The 20,039-nt window shown below is 42.8% G+C and overlaps 2 protein-coding genes across 2 annotated transcripts; one reads left to right on the top strand and one right to left on the bottom strand.

The window, feature by feature from the left end:
* Positions 1 to 6,231: 6,231 nt before the first annotated feature.
* On the bottom strand, positions 6,232 to 11,625 carry snapin (SNAP associated protein). Its single transcript, XM_023809896.2, has 4 exons — positions 11,429 to 11,625; positions 9,476 to 9,522; positions 8,267 to 8,385; positions 6,232 to 6,832 (listed from the first exon to the last, which is right to left on the bottom strand). The coding sequence occupies exons 1-4, from the start codon at positions 11,623 to 11,625 to the stop codon at positions 6,725 to 6,727; spliced, it is 471 nt and encodes a 156-aa protein (XP_023665664.1). The 3' UTR covers positions 6,232 to 6,724.
* A 38-nt stretch (positions 11,626 to 11,663) lies between these two features.
* LOC111842852 (chromatin target of PRMT1 protein-like) lies at positions 11,664 to 19,720 on the top strand. Its single transcript, XM_023809895.2, has 6 exons — positions 11,664 to 11,804; positions 12,235 to 12,320; positions 13,424 to 13,574; positions 14,669 to 14,855; positions 18,239 to 18,370; positions 18,478 to 19,720. The coding sequence occupies exons 2-6, from the start codon at positions 12,256 to 12,258 to the stop codon at positions 18,681 to 18,683; spliced, it is 741 nt and encodes a 246-aa protein (XP_023665663.1). The 5' UTR covers positions 11,664 to 11,804; positions 12,235 to 12,255; the 3' UTR covers positions 18,684 to 19,720.
* The last annotated feature ends 319 nt before the right edge of the window (positions 19,721 to 20,039 follow it).

The following is a 20,039-nucleotide window of genomic DNA, read 5'->3' as shown; positions in this document are numbered from 1 at the left end:
GGACTCAGGTGATCACAATCAGGGCTGAACACGAGGTAACGAGGTGGGCGTGGCACACATCAGGAGCGGACGGAGCGGATCATGACACCCCCACAGATTCTAATATAAGTTTGAATAAATTCAATTTTTCTCATATACCTGCATCTGAAGTACAAAAGGCACTATTAAACCTAAAATGTAAAAAGTCTGCTGGTCCAGATCAGAATGAGCCATATTTTCTTAAAATTGCTGCAAAATTGATAGCTGGACCTGTCTCTTCCATTTTTAATATTAGTTTAAGCAGTGGCTACATCAGGGCCGCTGCTGGCCAAATGGGTGCCCTAAGCAGAAATTTACCTTTGTGCCCCCTCCCCCAAATATTACGGAAGTAAAAATAAAATAATAAAAAAAACACCTACTATAGGGGCCAAAATACAACTTTATTCAAATAAAAGTATATACATAAATAAATTGTATCATTTATAAATTACAATTGTAGCTCTACAGCAAAAAATACAAACTAAAATTACACTTTGAATAAAACATTTATAATAAATAAAATAAACAATAATAAACTGAAATAAAATCAACACTGTCATCTGCTGGAGCTTTCCAAAGTTCAAAATTTACAAAGGCACACTTCTGCTTTTTCTTGAGGCAAAGTCGTAAATGAGCTCTTCATATGATAAAGCCTTTGCTAATTCAGAGTTGATGCTGACAATTGCCAGACCACTCATGCGCTCTTGTGCCATAGATGAGCGCAAGTACGTTTTTGTCACGATCTGCTCCGAACGATCCTCATGTGTGCCACGCCCCCTCATTACCTCATGTTACTTCCTGATTGTTCCCACCTATGTCTAGTTAATTCCAACCTGTCCTGTGTATTTAGTCCGAGTCTCAGTCAGTCTTCCCCAGATCAGTCATTGTGGTGTCATGTTCGATGTTTGTTGCCAGTCTGCCCCAGAATAAACTCCCTTTGTCCGTATCCCCGGCTCCACTCGACTTCCTGCTCGTCCGCCTACTGCGCAACGTCACAGTTTTGATGAGCTTCATTTTAGAAAAACTTTGCTCAGCAGAGGCAACAGTTACAGGGAGCGTCACTGCTATGCGCAGAGCAATCCAGAGATTTGGGTACAACTTGTATATTTTTGTTTATTTGTATATGTACCTGTATATTATTAATATTAATTTATTATTATAATATATAAAAACGATTTTTTTGAGCAGCTGGGATGGTGCCCCCCTGGGAGTTGGTGCCCTACGCAGACGTATAGGGAGCGGCAGTACTGGGCTACATTCCCAAGTCATGGAAATCTGCACTTGTCTTCCCACTATTAAAAAGTGGTGACCCTTCAGCCCTGGACAATTATCGTTCTATATCCAGATTATCTGTTATGGCTAATACTGTAAATGAGCAACTAAAACATTTTTTAACAAATAATAGTGTTTTAAGTCCCATGCAGTCTGGTTTCAGACAAGGGCATAGTACAATTACGGCTGTAACCTCTGTTACAACTGATATTATTATTGCATTAGATAATAAAAAGTCTTGTGCTGCATTGTTTATTGATTTATCTAAAGTGTTTGACACCGTTGACCATCATCTTCTTCTGCAAAGATTGAAAAGCATAGGTTTCAGCCGTACTGTATTTGTCACGTTGGAGCCGGTAGGTGAGCCAGAAAGCAGGCGAGTAGATGGCAGTAGGGACAAACGGGGTTTATTCACGGGTCAGGAGGCACATGAGGCAAACGATCACGAGACATTACATAATGAATGATCTGGGAGACAGTGGGAGACGCGGACTAATATACACCGGACAAAGCAAAAGGAACAGGCAACAGGTGAGTACAATCAGGAGTTAACACGAGGTAACGAGGTGGGCGTGGCACACACGAGGATCGTACGGAGCTGGGCGTGACAGTATTAAATTGGTTTTCTAATTATTTCTAATTTTCTATTAGTGGTAGAACTCAGTGTGTGGCTGTAGACAACTTTATCTCTCCCTTATTAGAAGTAATAATGGGTGTCCCGCAGGGATCAGTTTTGGGCCCCATTTTATTTTCTATTTATATAAATAATTTAGGTTTGGATTTAAGTCCATCAAAAGTTCATTTTTATGCTGACGATACAATACTGTACACCTCTGCATCATCTTTGCTAGAGGCAGTGAGTTACCTACAGTCTGCTTTCAATCAGGTACAAAAATCCCTTGTAGGATTAAACGCCCACCTCACTACCTCCTGTTTTTGCCCTGATTGTTCTCACCTGTGGCTCATTCTCCGTGGCATGTCTTGTGTATTTAGTCTTCGCCAGACTCACCATTGATGCTGTCTATCGTGCTTCCCCGGTCCCGTTACCCCAATAAATCCCCTTCGTTCCTGAAGTCCTGGCTCCGATCGTCTGCTTACCTGCACCACTCGCCCACGATCGCGACAAGAAATGGTATCCTCCTACAAATATCTAGGTATTTGGTTGGATGATAAATTATCCTTTGGGGTTCATATCGAGAGCCTTTTAAAAAAACTTTTTTAAACCCAAATTACGTTTTTATTTCAGACTGAGGAAGTGCTTTCCATACTTAGCAAGAAAGAGATTGGTAGAGAGCACATTTTTATCAGTATTAGACTATGGTGACATAATTTATATGCACTCCTCTTACTCTTTACTGAAAAAGTTAAATGTTTTATATCATTCAGCATTGCGTTTCATTACAGGTGCAACTGCTAGGACTCACCCCTGCATCCTGTATGAAATGGTACAATGGATTTCTCTTTCCCTTAGAAGGAAATCTCATTTATTGATCTTTATTGTAAAAGGATTAATGGGTAAATTACCGCAATACATTTCAAATCTGCTTACGTATCATACTAGTGTCTATAGTACAAGGTCATCAAATAAGATATTATTAGTCACTCCTTCAATAAGGACAGAACTTGGTAAAACATCTTTCTCCTATTATGCACCACATGTCTGGAACGAACTTCAAAATATCTTAAATTTAGAGTCACTTCCATCTCTCAATGTTTTTAAAAACCTTTTAAAATCAACCCTTACAGATGTGTCAATGTTTTTAATTTGGTGCCTTTATGTTTATTTTTCTGTTTCACTAAGTGTGATGTTATTCATTTTTAGTAGTGATGGCAAAACAAAGCTTTCCAAAGCACTGAAGCTTCCTTTTCAAGTGTGTCGAAAAATGGTTCAGTACTCGAAGCCTTCCGAAATGGTGACCATTAGTGACACCAAGTGGTCAAATAAGGAAATGACACTTAATTTTGAGTGAGTGCAGTGAATCTGAATATTTATAAATTGGCAAAAATTCAAACGGTCTGTAGTGCGTTATGAACATTAATGACCTGGTGAAATTGAATGTGACTTCTTGTGGACTGGGAAACCATTGACTTAACTGGGAAGGGGTGCTTCTGTAACGGAAGAGGGGCCATTAGTCTAAAGATTTTTATTCAGGAACAGTATTTGTTCAACATTGCGGGGGGCTAAGTTGGTTACGTTTTTTATTCACCACTTCTCCTGCTTTGGAGAATATGGAACGGAGGACGCTGTAGTGCATAAAAACTGTACTGCAAGTTCGTATAAGTGTGGATACACAGCCTGCTACATATCCCAGAACCTCAAAGGGTCTTCAGTACGTGGTATATTGGGGTCACTGAGGTTCGCGTCTTATTTTCACTTTTCTGAAGCAGTCACGTGGTTGAGCCCAGAACGAAGCTTCGGATCACCATGGTCACGTGTTTAGGGTAGAACGGAAGAAGCATCGAAGCTCTGCTTCAGAACGCACTGTATCGTTTTTTTTGACACATGCCTCGGAGCTTCGGTGTCAAGCTTAACATCACTAATTTTTAGCCTGTGTTTTTGTTATGATTTTTGTGAGGCTTTTTAAAAAATTTTTTTTATTGTATGTGGTTGTATGTTCATTGTCTTAGTATTTTTGAGAGACTTGTGTTTTGTAGTTATATGTTTCATTGCCTTTAGTGAATTTGGTAGTATGTATATTGTGTGCTTGTAACTAGCCGCCATTCTTGGCCAGGACTCCCTGGAAGAAGAGTTATTGTAACTCAATGGGACCTTCCTAGTTAAATAAAGGTTAAATAAAATAAAATAAGATTAGTGTCACGCCCAGCTCCGTACGATCCTCGTGTGTACCACGCCCACCTCGTTACCTCATGTTAATCCCTGATTGTCATCACCTGTTTCTTGTTCCTTTTGACTTGTCCTGTGTATTTAGTCCGCGTCTGAGTTAGTCTTCCCAGATCTGTCATTGTATTGTCATGTCTGCTGTTTGATGTCTGCCCGTATCCCGTAATAAATCCCATTTTGTGCGTATTACCGGCCACAACCCTGCCTGGAAGCTATAAGGAGGTTTCGCCTCCTGCAGGAACTGTACTGGCGGGTGATTGGGGAACCCGCTGTGAGAGACTCCCCAGAGGCAGCTCCGCTCCGGGAGCAACTCCGGAGGGAGTTTGCCACCGTCACCCCTGACTCCCCGCTCCAGCAGCTAGCCCAGGTGGAGGAGACCCTGAGGCAGCTGCTCTGTTTGCAGCCTGCTGCCGCCGCTCTGCCCGCCGCTCTGCCCACGGCCCCGCCTGAGGCCGCCGCACTGCCCGCGGCCCCGCCTGAGGCCGCCGCACTGCCCGCGGCCCCGCCTGAGGCCGCCGCTCTGACCGCGGCCCCGCCTGAGGCCGCCGCTCTGCCCGTCCAGCCCGGCTCACCCGTCCCTCCGGCTGCACCACCTGCCAGCTCGCCCGTCCTGTCTGTCTCTCCGGCTGCACCGCCTGCGGCCATGCCTGCGGCTCCGGCTGCACCGCCTGCGCGCCCGCGGCGCCGGCTGCACTGCCTGCGGCCACGCTCGCTGCCTCACGGGAGGCCCTGACTCCAGTCCCCCCAGCTCAGGTCCTAGTCCCTGAGGAGGTCCCGGACAGCCTGACTGCCGCTCCCACCTCCATAGAGGAGGAGCTCGAATGGGACCCCTCAGGGAACTTCCTTATGACTTATCCTCCCTCGCCTCAACGAGGGCGACCCCAACTAGGACCCCACCTATCTGTGTCCCACAAGGGGAGGGGACATAGACGTCGGGCCGGGGTCCCGCCCGCCCTGCCCCCTGGCTCACCCTCGCTCGCTTTGGCTGGGGCTCGGGGCGCGCCTGCGGTTCCTCCTGCTCCGGGCTGGCAGTCGCCTGCAGGTCCCCCTTTGCGGCCTCATCCCCCGTCCTCCTGCTCCCTCCTCCCAGTCGCCTGCGGTCCCTCCGGCCGCTGCCCTCCCCTGTCTGCTCCTTGTCCCTTCGTCCCTCCTCTTCCTGCTCCTCCTGTTGTGCCTCCGTTCACTCCTGGCCCTTTTGTTCCGCCTTTCTCCCCTTCTCTTGTGTCTCCTTTCCTGGTCTGTCTGTCGGCGTTTCCCGTTCTTTGTCGGGTCTTGTCTTACTTCCTGTCCCTGTGTCTGTTCTCTGTGTCCGTTTTGTCCCAGTTGCCTCGTTGATGGTCTCCTTTTTTGTCTTCCAGGTCCTGTTCCCCGGTCTCGTCTCGTCCGTCGCCTCCCCTGGGGCGCGTGCCTTTGCGGGGGGGGGGATCTGTCACGCCCAGCTCCTTACGATCCTTGTGTGTGCCACGCCCACCTCATTACCTCATGTTAATCCCTGATTGTCATCAACTGTTTCCTGTTCCTTTTGACTTGTCCTGTGTATTTAGTCCGCGTCTGAGTTAGTCTTCCCAGATCTGTCATTGTATTGTCATGTCTGCTGTTCGATGTCTGCCCGTATCCCGTAATAAACCCCGTTTAGCCGGCTGAGAGGTGCTGTACGATCTGTCTTAAGTCGTCTTTTTGTACCATGTGACATGGTGACGCGACAACGTTTTGCAGCGCCGGACAAAAAAAATGTAACCATATCATGAAAAACGAGGTTTAAAATTTTCTACATGAAGTGCAGGGAGACTATCAATTAATGGGTATGATTTAGTGTTGTTTTGTGCTATAGTATAGGCTGAAACCTGCAGTTATCATTAAAAACAAAATGCGGTAATCGTAAGACAAACTTTAATTTGTGTACGCCAATGAATATTAACAGGAATATTAAATCTGTATTTGCATAATTTCAAACTTATGCTGGACTTTTATTTTTAATTGATTGCTTTTTTTTTCCCCCACAGTGGTGAAATTGCACCATTTGTATTTTGTAATTGCATTTGTTGTTTCGCTCAGAAACAAGGGCGTTGTATTTCAAATAAAGTTTAGGAACCACTGGATTAAGAGAATGATTTAATAGGGCAAATCCTTGTTTTATGTAACAACAATTACAAAGAAGTTCGATACTTAATGAAATTTGCCATATAAGGTCAGGACACCCTTGCAGTGAAGGCATTGCCATTTTAAAAGATGAGCAGTGAATTTCATCCTTTTTCCATTTACTTTCCTTGAACAGAACAATAAATTTGTTGAATAATCAATACCAATATAGCCTAAGTGAACAATGTATTTTATTATGCATTATTATGCTTGAATGGATAATCAGACTCTGTGGAAAAAAAAGTGAAAACTGATGTGCAGAGCGGTGTGCCTTCAGCGCAGTCTGTTGGTGAATTCTGCTGATGACCTACATGCCAATGCTCCCGTGTTAATCACTGTGACTGACTGTCTCTGTCCTACAGCAGTGCTGTAACTCAGAGCAGACAAATGAGGCGGCAGGCAGAGCACCGTGGCCATTCCGACTTCCTTCACTGGATATACCATGAACATGTATCATGGCTTGCTGGGTGAACGAGGGGTGAATGCTCCGGAAGCCTCTAACATGGTCTTCCTGCGGGCTGTCTCCTTGGCAACATTATGGTTAAGACGCCGCAGACGTTCCTGGAATTAAACGTAAGAACATAAGAAATTTACAAATGAGAGGAGGTCATTCGGCCCATCAAGCTCGTTTGGGGAGAACTTAACTAATAGCTCAGAGTTGTTAAAATCTTATCTAGCTCTGATTTAAAGGAACCCAGGGTTTTATCTTGCGCTACACTAGTAGGAAGACTATTCCATATTCTAACTACACGCTGTGTAAAGAAGTGCTTCCTCAAATTCGTTTTAAAAAGTTCTCCCACTAATTTCCACTTATGGCCACGAGTTCTAGTATTTAAACTTATATTGAAATAGCCACTTGGCTGAACAGCATCCAGACCTGTTAGAATCTTATATACCTGGATCATGTTCCCCCTTAGTCTCCTTTGCTCAAGGCTAAACAGATTTAGCTCAGCTAACCTCTCCTCATAAGACATTCCTCTAAGACCAGGAATCATTCTCGTAGCCCTCCGTTGCACCTTTTCTAAGGCAGCAATGTCCTTCTTAAGGTATGGTGACCAAACCTGCACACAATATTCTAGGTGGGGTCTTACCAAGGAATTATATAAATGTAACATCACCTCCCTTGATTTAAACTCCACACACCTAGAGATATAACCCAACATTCTATTGGCCTTTTTTATTGCTTCCCCACACTGGCGAGAGTGGGACATGGAAGCATCAACATACACACCGAGATCTTTCTTGTAATCAGATACCTTTATTTCAGTGGAACCCATAAAATATCTGTACTTTATATTTCTGCTCCCTGCATGGATTACCTTACATTTATCTGTGTTAAATTTCATCTGCCAAGTATCAGCCCAGTTGCTAAAAGAAGATCACATCGTAGGCCTTTTTGTGATCAATTTGGTAGGAATTGGGTAGGAAAGAGAGAGAAACTATCTGTACAAGGCAGCCATTCTTCTGGGATTTTGGGAAGACCATCCAGTTCACACTGACGGTTTGTTAAGCAGAGCCCGTTGGCTTCACAGTATGATGAACTGATGTTCTGGGCAGTGCAGTGTTCAGTATATGGACATCAGACACAGAGGTCAAAGGATTAACTACTCAGGAGAGTCAGTATTGCTGTGCCCCAAATTTCTTATAAAAATGTATATGACATAACACAATAATAATACCAGATTGCTTTTGCAAATAAAATAGATTCCCCTTTTCACTGGTTATGGGGCACTCTCAAGATTAATGACAATGTGACATTAGATTTACATGTATGAAGGTCATACACTTCTACTTGCCACAGCTAGTTACAAACTTTGATCATAGTTAGCAAATGGCAACCAAAGCACACTATAAGACAAACATCAGCATAAACAATACAATATTAGAATTGCTTAGATTGAAATTAACAACATTTTAGCAACATTTTAACATGATCTGTGTAAGCACAATTTCCAAACTTAGTATCATATCCAGAAACAGGTCCAGAGTACTTACCTGAGCATTCTGTAGTATGTTATTCACCAGAACCACCCTGCGTCGAGCGTTTAGCAGTTTCTTCACATACGGGTCCAGGTCCAGCGCCACCTTCTGGTGCTCATTAATTCTGCAGAGTTCTGAGAAATAGGGAGATTAGATTGGGAGTAAAAACACCGGTGAGAAAGAATATGCCATCTATAATCAAATCAAGTAATTGGATTTTAACATGTGAACTACACATATAACAAGAGCTTTTACATCTGAGATGTTAAAGTGCCTTCACAGGTGGATATTCTGAGCTGGACAGTGGTTATTTATGCATATTTGCAAAAACAAAGGAAGCCACTTAAATGAGGGATTTGTAGTTATGTTTTGACATCATTACAACTACTATAGAAATTCAGATAAACATTCTTTATATTTTTAAGAAGGCATCATAATACTCATTTAGGCTCAGTTTATGTTTAAATGTTAAAATGCGTCTTGGGTGATCGTATCATAAGTGGACCGCTAACGCATAGAGACACATCGCGGTTTACACCTGCGTTTACTATGCACCTCCAAGGTGTCCAGCGGACTACTTGGGTTCAGATCCTATTACTGCCTACGTTACTTTTCTCTCGTTGCTGCCTCTAGAAATGAAATGGCCCCATGCTCAGTTATTACACAAGTCTCTGTTGCCTGACAAGCCGCAGGCTCGCTAAGAAAACAAAAATGTCTCAAGAAAGAAAATACATGTACAGCTATTCCAATTACTGAGATTGGCTGTACAAAGTCATATGCGACTTGCTCAGGAGTGCAGGTCATTATTTAGAGCATTGGCAACTGTCACCAAACCAACCACCACGTCCTGCATTGATGATATATTTTCCTGTGGCATCATTGTTGGGGACACATTAGCATTTACACTACAAAAGATATGTGGTGAAATGCGTCCTAGACCCCCACGGCAAGTGGTACGAATGATTGGATTACAGTGCATCTTGGTGGTCATTTACACTTGCATTTAGTGCTGTCCTCTTGTGATCCGATCGCCCAAGATGCATTTTAATACCAAATGTAAACAGGGCCTTCGATTACCATATTTGTATAATCTTTTTTTATTCAACGAAATGACTAATATGATGTAATTAACTAAAGAGTTAAGTGAAGCAAAACTCATCTAAGGAATAGCACAGCCTGGGCCATTAACTGACTAGTGACTGGCTGTGTTGACAGAAGCCGCACCAGTGGCCAGGTTGTCGATGTGTTCCCGCAGCTCCACTTGGCTCTCTCTGAAATGAAAAGAAGGGGACAACATATAAGAAAGATCATCTAGGACAGGGGTGTCAAACTCCAGTCCTGGAGGGCTGGAGCCCTGCACATTTTTGGGTTTCCCCTAATTTAACACTCCTGATTCAAGTCCTTGTACCTCCTCGCGCTAATTATCACACAGCTCTTGAGCTGAATCATTTGTGGTAGAACAGGGAAAGAACTAAGCTACACAGCACTCCAGCCCTCCAGAACTGGATTTTGACAGCCTTTATCTATGACATGGTCTTACCTATCAATCAATAAGACCTCCATACACATCCAGATTGGACAAAAGTGTTTGCCAGATGAATAAATGGAAATGACATTGAATATGATATTGTTGTCAAAGTAGTGCTGGGCGATATCATATTGATATTGCATCGCGCATGTGCAATAATCACCAGGGCTTCAGATGACAGGCGCAACATTTGCCATGCGCCAGCTTTTCGATGCTATACGGACATTTAATTACGCCCACAATTTAAGCAGTTTAGTAGTATGGCTAAAATATTAATCATTATTGAGGCTTTGTATGACGTCCAAAAGTTATTATTAGTATAAATACTGCATATCCTTATGTTTAATAAATGTGTCAGACTTTGAACTGCAAAAAGTACCACCACACTGCCGACGTCTTTTTACGTTGTTTATCCACAAGATCTCCTCTTTTAAAAGATGTCGTGGCTGCTCTTCTTCACCTTGACTTCAGTGCATATTGCACTGAGGTATACCAAAACGTAGTATACCAAAACAGTATTACGTGGTATGCTCCGCTAATCGAATTTAAGAAACATAAAGTTTATACAGATTACTAACTTTTCTGTATCAAAAAACGCATCTCATTAATATTTAAGCCATACTAATAATCCTCTTACCAAATTATGGGCGTAAATTAATGTCCGTATAGCACCGAAAAGCTGGCGTCCGGCCAAATGCTTCGTCTGTCATCTGAAGCCCTGGTGATTATTGCGCTTGCGCGATATAATATCGCCCAGCCCTAAATCCAAAGTGACATATAAGTGAGGATCGGAGAGCAGGGTCAGACAGCACCCCTGGATAAACTGAAGTTAAATGCCTTGTTCAAAGGCCCAATGGCGACATCACTCTACAAACCACAGAATTTGAACCAGCAACCTTCTATTACAGGCACAAAGTGAATAACCACACACTGCCCCGTTTCTTATTCAGAGCAACTTACATCAATACTTTCAGCAATAGACTAGCATGTCTTTAATAACAAAAAGCCTGACAAATACCTATAATCATAAATAAGCTCAAACACAGCACTACGGATAGATCTTGAGGACTACAGAGGAACCAACCCAATTCTAAAAGGTCTTTCAAACTGAGCTGGCTTGTGGCTGACCCTAAATAACCCACAGTCACGTGAGTCTGTCTGGAGGCTTCCAATAGGCGTGGCTGAATTGACAGCCCATCATCATCTAACGAAAGACTTCATAATAATATACTCAAAATCGATCATATTATTTCCCCACACTTAATATTTAGTGATCCACAAAACGAGGTGTCGTTCTTACTGTGGTATTTCGCAATTCACTACCAGAGGCATACAAGTTCTTCTGTCATGACGATGCAAAACCACATTAATACAGCAACCCAACCAGGAGCTCACATTATTATCAAGAATGCACACTACAAAACATTACAGCTGCAGTTCCCCAGGGACGAATCACGAAGTCAAGGGGTTCAGGTTTAGATAATCTTCATTCAGTTTGGCGAATGAAGCTGGTTAATGTAGATGTCGCTAATGCATTAAAGCCGACCTGGTGGGGCGGAGCAGAGGAGTCACAACACCGAGGACGCGGAACTACAGCCTTAGCCTCAACCTGCCCAGCATTCAACCTGCTGGTTGCAGTTGAAACTCACCTCACCGAGTGCACGTGCAGGTCGAGCTGCTGCACGGCAGGTTTCAAGAGCTCGAACAATCCCTCGCCAATAGCATCCTTCTCCGACGGTGTCTCCACTACCGATACGGCCAGCGCCGCCATGCTGCTCGCGAGTCGTCCTCCTGAGATGCTAGACACGTGGTACGTGACGTCACCCACAGGCCTGGGCGGCTCCATTTTCCTCCTTTTCTTACCTCCGCCATTTCAATTCGGCACTCGAAGACTACATAGGTCAGGTGAAAGCGCAACTTATTTAACGAAACAACGGGCCACAACCACCCAGTTAAAAAAATCTGTATTTTTAAAAAAGCTTGAAGAACGAAAAAGAGGGGAGGCTGTCTTGCTAGTTGATTTAGGTGAGTAGTCTGGACGCCGTGCTTCTCAGCACAAAGCGGCGAGCTGCTAGCTAATGAGGAAGCCATATCCATAAAGCTAAATACAGTATCACATTATACAGCGGCTTGTGCCATTTACCGTTAAGCATCGTCAGTATTTGGTTATCTTGGGGACTAACTACTTCCTCACTGGCTAAATATAAATGGCACATTTTATAGTGTAGTGTGCTCATTAAGATGAATGAATTGCACGTTAACTGAAACGGGTATTTGAGCTCCAGAGTTTAAAGTAATGGCGTATGCACAACTGTTGCACCATTGTTTGTGATTTTCTTGTCAGATTAACGTCTCCTCAGTCAGTTACGTTTGTGAGTTTGTTTTATGCGCGAATAATCTTTCCTTCGCTTGTCTTCTGCCCCCACCCTTCTCCTCTTGGGTTTGTTCGTATCAGGAGTGGCCCGGCACAGCGACGATGAGTAACCCATCCTCTCAAAAAGTCGTGCTGAAAAGCACCACCAAGGTGTCCCTGAACGAGCGGTGAGAGGCGCCCCACACTGACCGAATAGCGAAGGAGGGGACGTACAGTGACGTAGCGCGAGAACCGGAAGCGGAAATGGCGCAAGGGGAGCTGATCACACACCGGGATATTGACTGCCCCACATGTAGAAAGGGGCAGAGGTGCTGGTTCAGAGGAACCAAGAAAGAGTGCTCACGCTATAGTGGGTAAAAGAGGAAGGAAAAATATATTATAATCCCCCTTTGTGAGCCTTTTAACAATTGGGCTTAAGGAGAGTGTTGCTGATATGTGGTATGGTGACAGTTTTTACCTAAGCCTGCCTCTGCTCTGTCCATGTTGTTCAGAGCACAGAAAACGCTTGGGGGATTAGGGGGCAAAAATGCTACCCATTTTCCACCTGAGTACATTAAAAAGCTGCCTCTCCAGCCCTCTATATTCTCTCTCTCTAGTCACATAAACAGTGTGAACATGATGTCATTCTCTTTCTTCCCACTATCATGTCCTGTTTGTGTTTCTCAACATAAAACCCGGGTGCCCAGTCCAAGCCCAGACGTGAGCCAATCCAGCCCACCGTCTCGCTGCTCAGGCCTCCTTGTTCTGTCACAGTCTCTGCGCGCCCTGTCCTGTTCCTCCAATTTCTGTGCAGCATGTCACGGTCTGGGCTGTAAGAGGCTGGCTGCCCGGGCGTACCCACTGCCCCTAGCCTCTGATGCCCCCATATACATTTGGGAAGAGATGCCCAAGCCTGTGGGGAGGCTCGAGGCTTGTAAGAGGCATTTGTTCAGACTCTTGTGGAGCATTATATGTTGTCTTTGCATTTTGCTTGTCTTTCTGGTTTTGTTTCATTTTATGGTGTACATCTTTCTTCTGTTCTCTTCTCCCCCTGCCCCTCTTCCTAACACCAAACTGTCTTTTTGTCTCTTAAAATGCTGAGCATGGCCACCAAGATCTGGTGGCACTTTGAGAGAGAAAAAACCCATCAAAAAAGTGGGCATTCGCATTTTTCTGGGTGGCTGTAGATACGGCCATGGTGTGTTAAATTATTTGCTTTGGAACCTCCTGTCCCCCTTTCCCTCCCTCCCTCCCTCTCTGCACTGCCCCTACCCCATCTTTGTTCCCCAAGCTTCACTAACATGCTGAAGAACAAGCAGCCCACCCCGGTGAGTGTCCGGGCCACCATGCAGCAGCAGCACATGGCCAGCGCCCGCAACCGCCGTCTGGCTCAACAGATGGAGAATCGGCCTTCTGTACAGGCGGCACTGCAGCAGAAGCAGGTGAGGAGTCTGCAGAGTTTGGGTAGAACAGGCAAGAAAGTGTTTGTTCCTGTCCTGCCACAATCCTAATGGGTAAGATGCTGCCTCTCATGAACCCAAATATTCTTAGTGGTGTTACAGCAGCTTTGAACAGTAAAAGTGGTATTTATATTACTGTCTGAGGGAGATGCTAATCTATAGTTCACCACAAACATTCAAAGCAGTGCAGTATATTGGGTGATACTCAAGCAATTTCAATACTTCAAATAAGCAATTTGAAGGTCATTGCAACAGTTTGATTGTCCAGCAGTTCCTAAGGCCACATTTCTTGTAAACGGACAGTTTTTATGTCCCTCTTTCCTCTCAGGCTCTTCAGCACTAGCCTGCTCCCTTTTAGGTGTGATTATTGATCCATTTGAACGAATTTGTTGTAATCCTGCTTGGTGTTGGTCATCCCCGCTGTAGGAGACTCGTGTCCCCAAGGTGCTCCACCGAGCACCACAGCAGATCCTTGCTCCCTGGGCCCATTAAACTGTATAAGTCCTCCACATCTGCACTGAGGGCACTATGGTCTTTCTGCTTTCTGGACACTTTTGGATTCTGATTTTAATAATGCTTGTTAATGGTTCATTCTTTTGCATTTGTTATTCTGCATTGTTGCACATTTGTATGGTACCCTGTTTATACCTAGGGTTGCAAAGGGCTGGAAAATTTCTGGAAATTTTCCTGAAACTTTCCGTTCCATGGGAAGTTAAGCTGGGGAATTTTGGAAATATTCCTCATTAGAAACTTTCCATGGGAATTAACGGGAAAGTATGGGAATTAACAAGAATATTCCTAGAATTTTGCAACCCTATTTATACCTTTTACACACACACTCTCTACATACCTCGGCTTTAATATTTTTTTCCCCATTATACTTGCATTGCATTCCTTAATTTGTATGGTATTTTAAGATCTTGTTTGGTTTTGCACAGTGAGAGCTATGCCTTGGTACAGTCGTTTCCCTCGGGATGAATAAAGTTTTATCTTTCCTTTTAATGAACCTCTGGCCTACCGGAGCACTGTACCAGAGCCATGATCTCATGAATGCACACTACCGCTTCATCTCGCAGAGCCTGAAACAGCGGCTGGGGAAAAGCAACATCCAGGCCCGGCTGGGAAGGCCCATAGGACCCTTGATGAGGGGTGGACCTGGTGCCAGGGGTTTCTCCATGGGGGGTCTGCGGGGAGTACCTCGAGGAGCCCTTAGGGGCCGCGGTGGCCGTGGGGGTGCCATGAGGGGGGCTCTGTCCCTCAGAGGTGAGTTTGGGCTCTAAGAAGTGAAATATGAGGCATCTGCACTAGAGTTGGATATAATATTTTGACTGATATCAGCTTTGGTACCCCGATATTGAGACTAAATCCATTAGCATGAAACATTGTCATTAAAAACCATATTGGCTGCAGATTATATAATATTGTTCGCTGCTAGATGCCTTATCGTTCGCTGTGCAGAATATTGAAGGGGACCCCTGTTAATTGTGCATCCCCTTCTTACTAATGGTGATAACTTTAGAACCATTCTCCGTATGTAAACTATTCAGCATTATATTGGTGCTGCTTCAGTGTGTGCCTGAAAATACTGTGTGCATGGACTGATACCAGTATCATGGACTGATACCGGTATGTACTGAAAAATTTGATATAGCAATGTATTGTGACATACAAAGCGCATCATATAGGCTTAATCCATATAGCAGCGATGGGCAGAAAGACAGTCCCTCCAGAACTTATCACAGAAATTATGGCAAAATCAAGCAAGCTTTGCAGTATTTGCAAGAGCTTGCAGTCTTTCAAATTTACCACAGCTTTTCTGCAAGAAATGGCCAAATTAACAGACAACTTGCATTTGGATGATGAAACCTCCTGTAATGCCATAGCAGTGTGCATTTGTGTTTTTAGCTAGGCTCCGCTACAGGGAAGATGAGCACAGCAAGCACATTTCATTTACCAAAAAGTTGAAACATCATACACAGCACAAATGAACATAGTGTACATAACTCAATCATTGGGCACTTTGGAAATAAAACAATACATTTTTCTGTCAACATATTTGACTGCGCCAGAGATTGGAATAACCCTCAGCCTCATTCCATGGATGTTAACCAGCCATTAATGATGCAGACAGAGCTGTGCCTCTGGGAAAAATAAACTTACCAGACGAGAAGGCCAGACATGTCATGGTTCACGCAAAATAACACATGAACCTGTACCGTAAACAACCTAATAGATCACTGGTGATTTTAATTTGCTGCTGATGTTGAATTGAGAGCTTATTGAACTCCTTGGACTCTTGAAAATACAGTACCTGCATGCATACATTCACCTACACAGCTTTCTCTCTTCTTTATCCTCTTTACTCTACTCGCTCTCTTCTCTCCTTGCTCTCCACTCTTCACCAAGACAGCAAATTTTGACAGCAAATTTTTATTTAGTTTTAGTCCTAGTCTTTTGACTAAAATGTAATTTAGTTTATCATTGTCATCTAAATTATTTTACTTTTAGTCTAATTTTAGTTGACTAAATATCATAAGATTAGTCGACTAAAACTACAGTTGATTTAATCAACTAAAATTAAAAGTGCGAAGTGTAATGTTTAAAGTTTCCCTTCGATTTCTGAAAGTCATTATGTTCACCAAGATGAAATGAAACCAATGTTAAGGAATGGTCTTAAGGTCTGACTGTGCAGTACACAAAGACACAGATTTCACTCTTATTTGAAACACATATGTTTATTTATAACTGGGTACTGTAAAATCAGTAGTGTCATTAGTGCAAAAATAAAATCACTTCAAAGAAAAAGTACATAGGCCATAATGCCATCAGGCCTGCTCTCTCTGAATATTAAAAGTATTACAATAATAATTTGTCGATGTAGTTTATTGGTGATTTCATGTTAGAGTATGGAATAGTCTTCCTGCTAGTGTAGCGGAAGCTAAAACCATGGGTTTAAATCAGAGCTAGATAAGATTTTAACAACTCTGAGCTATTAGTTAAGTTCTCCCCAAACGAGCTTGATGGGCCGAATGGCCTCCTCTCGTTTGTAAATTTCTTATGTTCTTATGTAGTTGAAGTTTCCGCTTTTTAATAACTGTATAAAGTAATGTAATGTGTTATATAAATCAACTCGGGTGAAACAAAAAATGTACTTTATGAATTTCAAGAATCTGGCATAACACGCTTTCAGACTCATGCAGGAAATCTTAAGGTAAATCTATATTATGCCATTATAGACCTAAAATTAGCTACGCCAAAAATGTATTTACACGGTTAAATACAAAAGAAGACTATTTACAACGTAAGAACTGTTACATATGTGTGCAGACATCTAGAATTAAAAATCTCACTCCAGCCAGCTGGCCGAAGTTGGCAACCCCGCGTTTGATTTGAAATGAAAAGTAAAATGCACTGTTTTCGCCTGAAACGGCTTGTCATTTCGTTTGCGTTTTTACTCCAACAAATATAAAACGAATATGAGAAAAACACGTCACGTTTTATATCTTTTAAAAATAATGACTGCCCATATCCTACTCTAATAGCGATTAAAGTTCGTATGTATTTATATTAAAACGAGACTTTAATTTTATTACTGATGTTGGATTATCGAAACCAATACTTAAATCCATGAACACTAAAATATGACAAACACCACTGCATTAGAGTTTTATGTCTTAAGCACTTTATTTAAACTTGCACAGTTTTCACATTTTATTTTTTCATATTTTGAAATGCAGCCCTACTTTTATTTAGCAAATGAGAACATACATACTGGCAGTCATACATATATGTTCAGTTCTATGTTACTTGACAAATATCAAAATTGTGCTGAATTTGATTTGACAGTTATGTATTGATTACATTCAATGTTACAACTAATGCGCTACTTAAATATATATCACACTAAATAGTTAGACATAAAGACTGTTGGGTAGAACAGGCAAGAAAGTGTTTGTTCCTGTCCTTCTTGAATTTTTGCTTCAAGAAATTTTCTCTAACTGGACCTCTTTAAATTTTAGTTGAATGCCCCTGCCGTATGCAAACTACATTACTTCTGATTGGATCTTATCTCTGGCAAACATTTTCGTCTCATTTTTTTTCGTTGACGAAAGTGTCAATACACTTAGTCATAGTCTTAGGTCTTGCAAAATAATTTTTATTTAGTTATCGTCTCGTTTTAGTCTAAAAATAAAGGTCGTTGACGATAGCTATGACAAATTTTTCGTCAACAAAATGAACACTGCTCTTCACACACTCCCCAGTACAGTACTGTATGTAGATACAATATTACAGCTCATAATACAGCAATGATAAGAGTATTTCAGATGTTTTAGTGCATTTGAAAGCATTTAAGTGTTTTTATGACAAACATTTGACTGACGCTAAATGAGAACCGTAGGTACTTGTTCCAGATACATGTTGTATCCTAAGGTTACTGGCAATAACCTGCCCCTATGGTAAACTGAACAAGACTAATCTGTACCTAGGAATTGTCCCCCGCACCCTGCGAACCAATGACTTAACACTGCATTTTATATCAATGACCCAGATAACTGGTTTTTCACAGGAAATGGTGAATATTGGCAGGACACGACACTAATGAGTCTGTTGCTAGCTGTCATTCACCAGTCCTTCCCCTTCTGCAGGTATGGGCCAACTACGTGGACGAGGTGGCCCTAATCGCTTGGGCCTTCGTCGGGGCATGCGCCAGAGAGGGGGCCTGGGTGTCCGCGGAGGGCCTCTGACTGGGACCGGACGAGGAGGCCAGGGCTTGAGGGGTGAGTAATTATTCCCCCCTCAATTTCCTGAGAGCCCCTGAACCAGGCGTGTGCCGCCTACTTGTGAGTGACTGCTGTTGTGATTAGTAGTCTCTTCCTCCCCTTAGGCAGAGGAGGACTCGGTCTCCGAGGCCGTGGTGGCTTTGGAGGCAGGGGACGTGGCCGGGGACGCGGCAGAGGAATGGGCCGGCCACCCGTCACTCGAGAGCAGCTTGACAATCAGCTGGATGCTTATATGTCAAAGACCAAAGGTCACCTGGATGCCGAGCTGGATGCCTACATGGCTCAAGCGGATCCCGACAGCATGGAATAGACTGTGCTGTTAGTTACATATGCAGCTACCCCGCCAGGACACTGGAAGCGATGAGCCCATGGCTGGTATCACTACATACCCTGCTCTACTGACAGACCCACGAGTCCACCCTTTTCGTGTATGCGAAACTTTGACAGCACAGCACACATTTGCCCTGTGCATATACCAATAACCAGTTTGTGTGGCTGCTTAGCATCCACACATCACTGCGTTCCCACATTCACTCAGTACAGTCAACCCTCAAATCACTGTAGGACAGGCCTGGATGTTACACAGCTATACAATTTGTTGACCTGATATGTATTTTTGCAAAAATCCTACATTTATGGCCTTCGTTTTGCCTTGTACATGGGGTGGAGAAATTTGATAAGCAATAGCCTTGTAAAAATTAAACTGCCAGGAAGGTTAAATGTTACATGCAGTCGTCCAAAGAGAAGGGTTTGACTGAGCTTCTTGGAGCAGGGCTTTTGTCCTGTATTTGATGTGCTTAGTTGCACTAAATCTAGTGCTCATTGGCTAACATTTTAAATGACTTGACCATAGTTTTTAGATTTTGACAGATTTATAGCCCAGTACTATACTTATGGTTTTGCAACCAATGTACAAGTCATCTACCCCTGACTTAACCATCTTTCAGTGACTGGTGAATATATACATATAAAAAGAATTTTGCTGTTACTGTTTTCCTCCAAAAAATTGTTTGCTTTGAAGTGTTTGTTTTAACATTGTATGGTTGTTCAAGACAAGTCAGCCCCTGGTATCTGGTGTTTAAAGTGCTTTTTGAGTCTCTCTCCCTCATTTGAGGTTCTTTATTTCAGAGGTACTGGAAGTACTAATCGTGGTGGGGTCTCTTGAGTGCACCAAAGTTGATGCCTTTTGCAGTCTCAACAGTTCGATTTGTATTGTGAAATTTATTTTGGAATGTTACCAATAAGGTTTTTTTTTTTAAACATCACTTGTACAATCTGGGTAGTGTAAAAGCTCAATGGATGTTTGTGTAAATATGGCTTGATATAAAGTGTTTATTTGAACTGAAACAGGTGCGAAAAACTCTTCTGTATTTACAATGATTATCAACCACCTTTAAAAGGAGACAATGTGAGCACAGCTTATCCTGGGGCTGCACATTATTAGAAAAAATGTCACATTGTGATATTTGAAATTTTGGTGATAAATATTCAGATATTTTTAAAACAAGAATTGAATGTATCCAAAATGGACTATAGCCAAACAGAACTTATCATCTGCAGACCTGTGAAATCCAGGATACTTTAGTTAAGATTTTCCCATGTTCAAACAGAGCAATATTCCCTTTCCTTGGCATGGGGTTCAGTTACCTTTGCAACATTGAAATCA

Source organism: Paramormyrops kingsleyae, chromosome 23 (assembly GCF_048594095.1).
Source record: "Paramormyrops kingsleyae isolate MSU_618 chromosome 23, PKINGS_0.4, whole genome shotgun sequence".
NCBI lineage: Eukaryota > Metazoa > Chordata > Actinopteri > Osteoglossiformes > Mormyridae > Paramormyrops > Paramormyrops kingsleyae.
Note: the sequence above shows the minus strand (reverse complement) of the source record. Positions and strands in the feature narration are given on the sequence as shown.

Excerpts from the sequence above, each read along its gene's own strand:
- snapin (XM_023809896.2), bottom strand. The coding sequence starts at position 11,625 with ATGGAGCCGCCCAGGCCTGTGGGTGACGTCACGTACCACGTGTCTAGC. Across the intron at positions 9,523-11,428 it reads CTGCACGTGCACTCGGTGAG|AGAGAGCCAAGTGGAGCTGC; the intron begins GTGAGTTTCAAC and ends TTTTCATTTCAG. Across the intron at positions 8,386-9,475 it reads CATCGACAACCTGGCCACTG|AACTCTGCAGAATTAATGAG; the intron begins GTGCGGCTTCTG and ends CCTATTTCTCAG.
- LOC111842852 (XM_023809895.2), top strand. The coding sequence starts at position 12,256 with ATGAGTAACCCATCCTCTCAAAAAGTCGTGCTGAAAAGCACCACCAAG. Across the intron at positions 12,321-13,423 it reads AAGGTGTCCCTGAACGAGCG|CTTCACTAACATGCTGAAGA; the intron begins GTGAGAGGCGCC and ends TTGTTCCCCAAG. Across the intron at positions 18,371-18,477 it reads AGGAGGCCAGGGCTTGAGGG|GCAGAGGAGGACTCGGTCTC; the intron begins GTGAGTAATTAT and ends TCCTCCCCTTAG.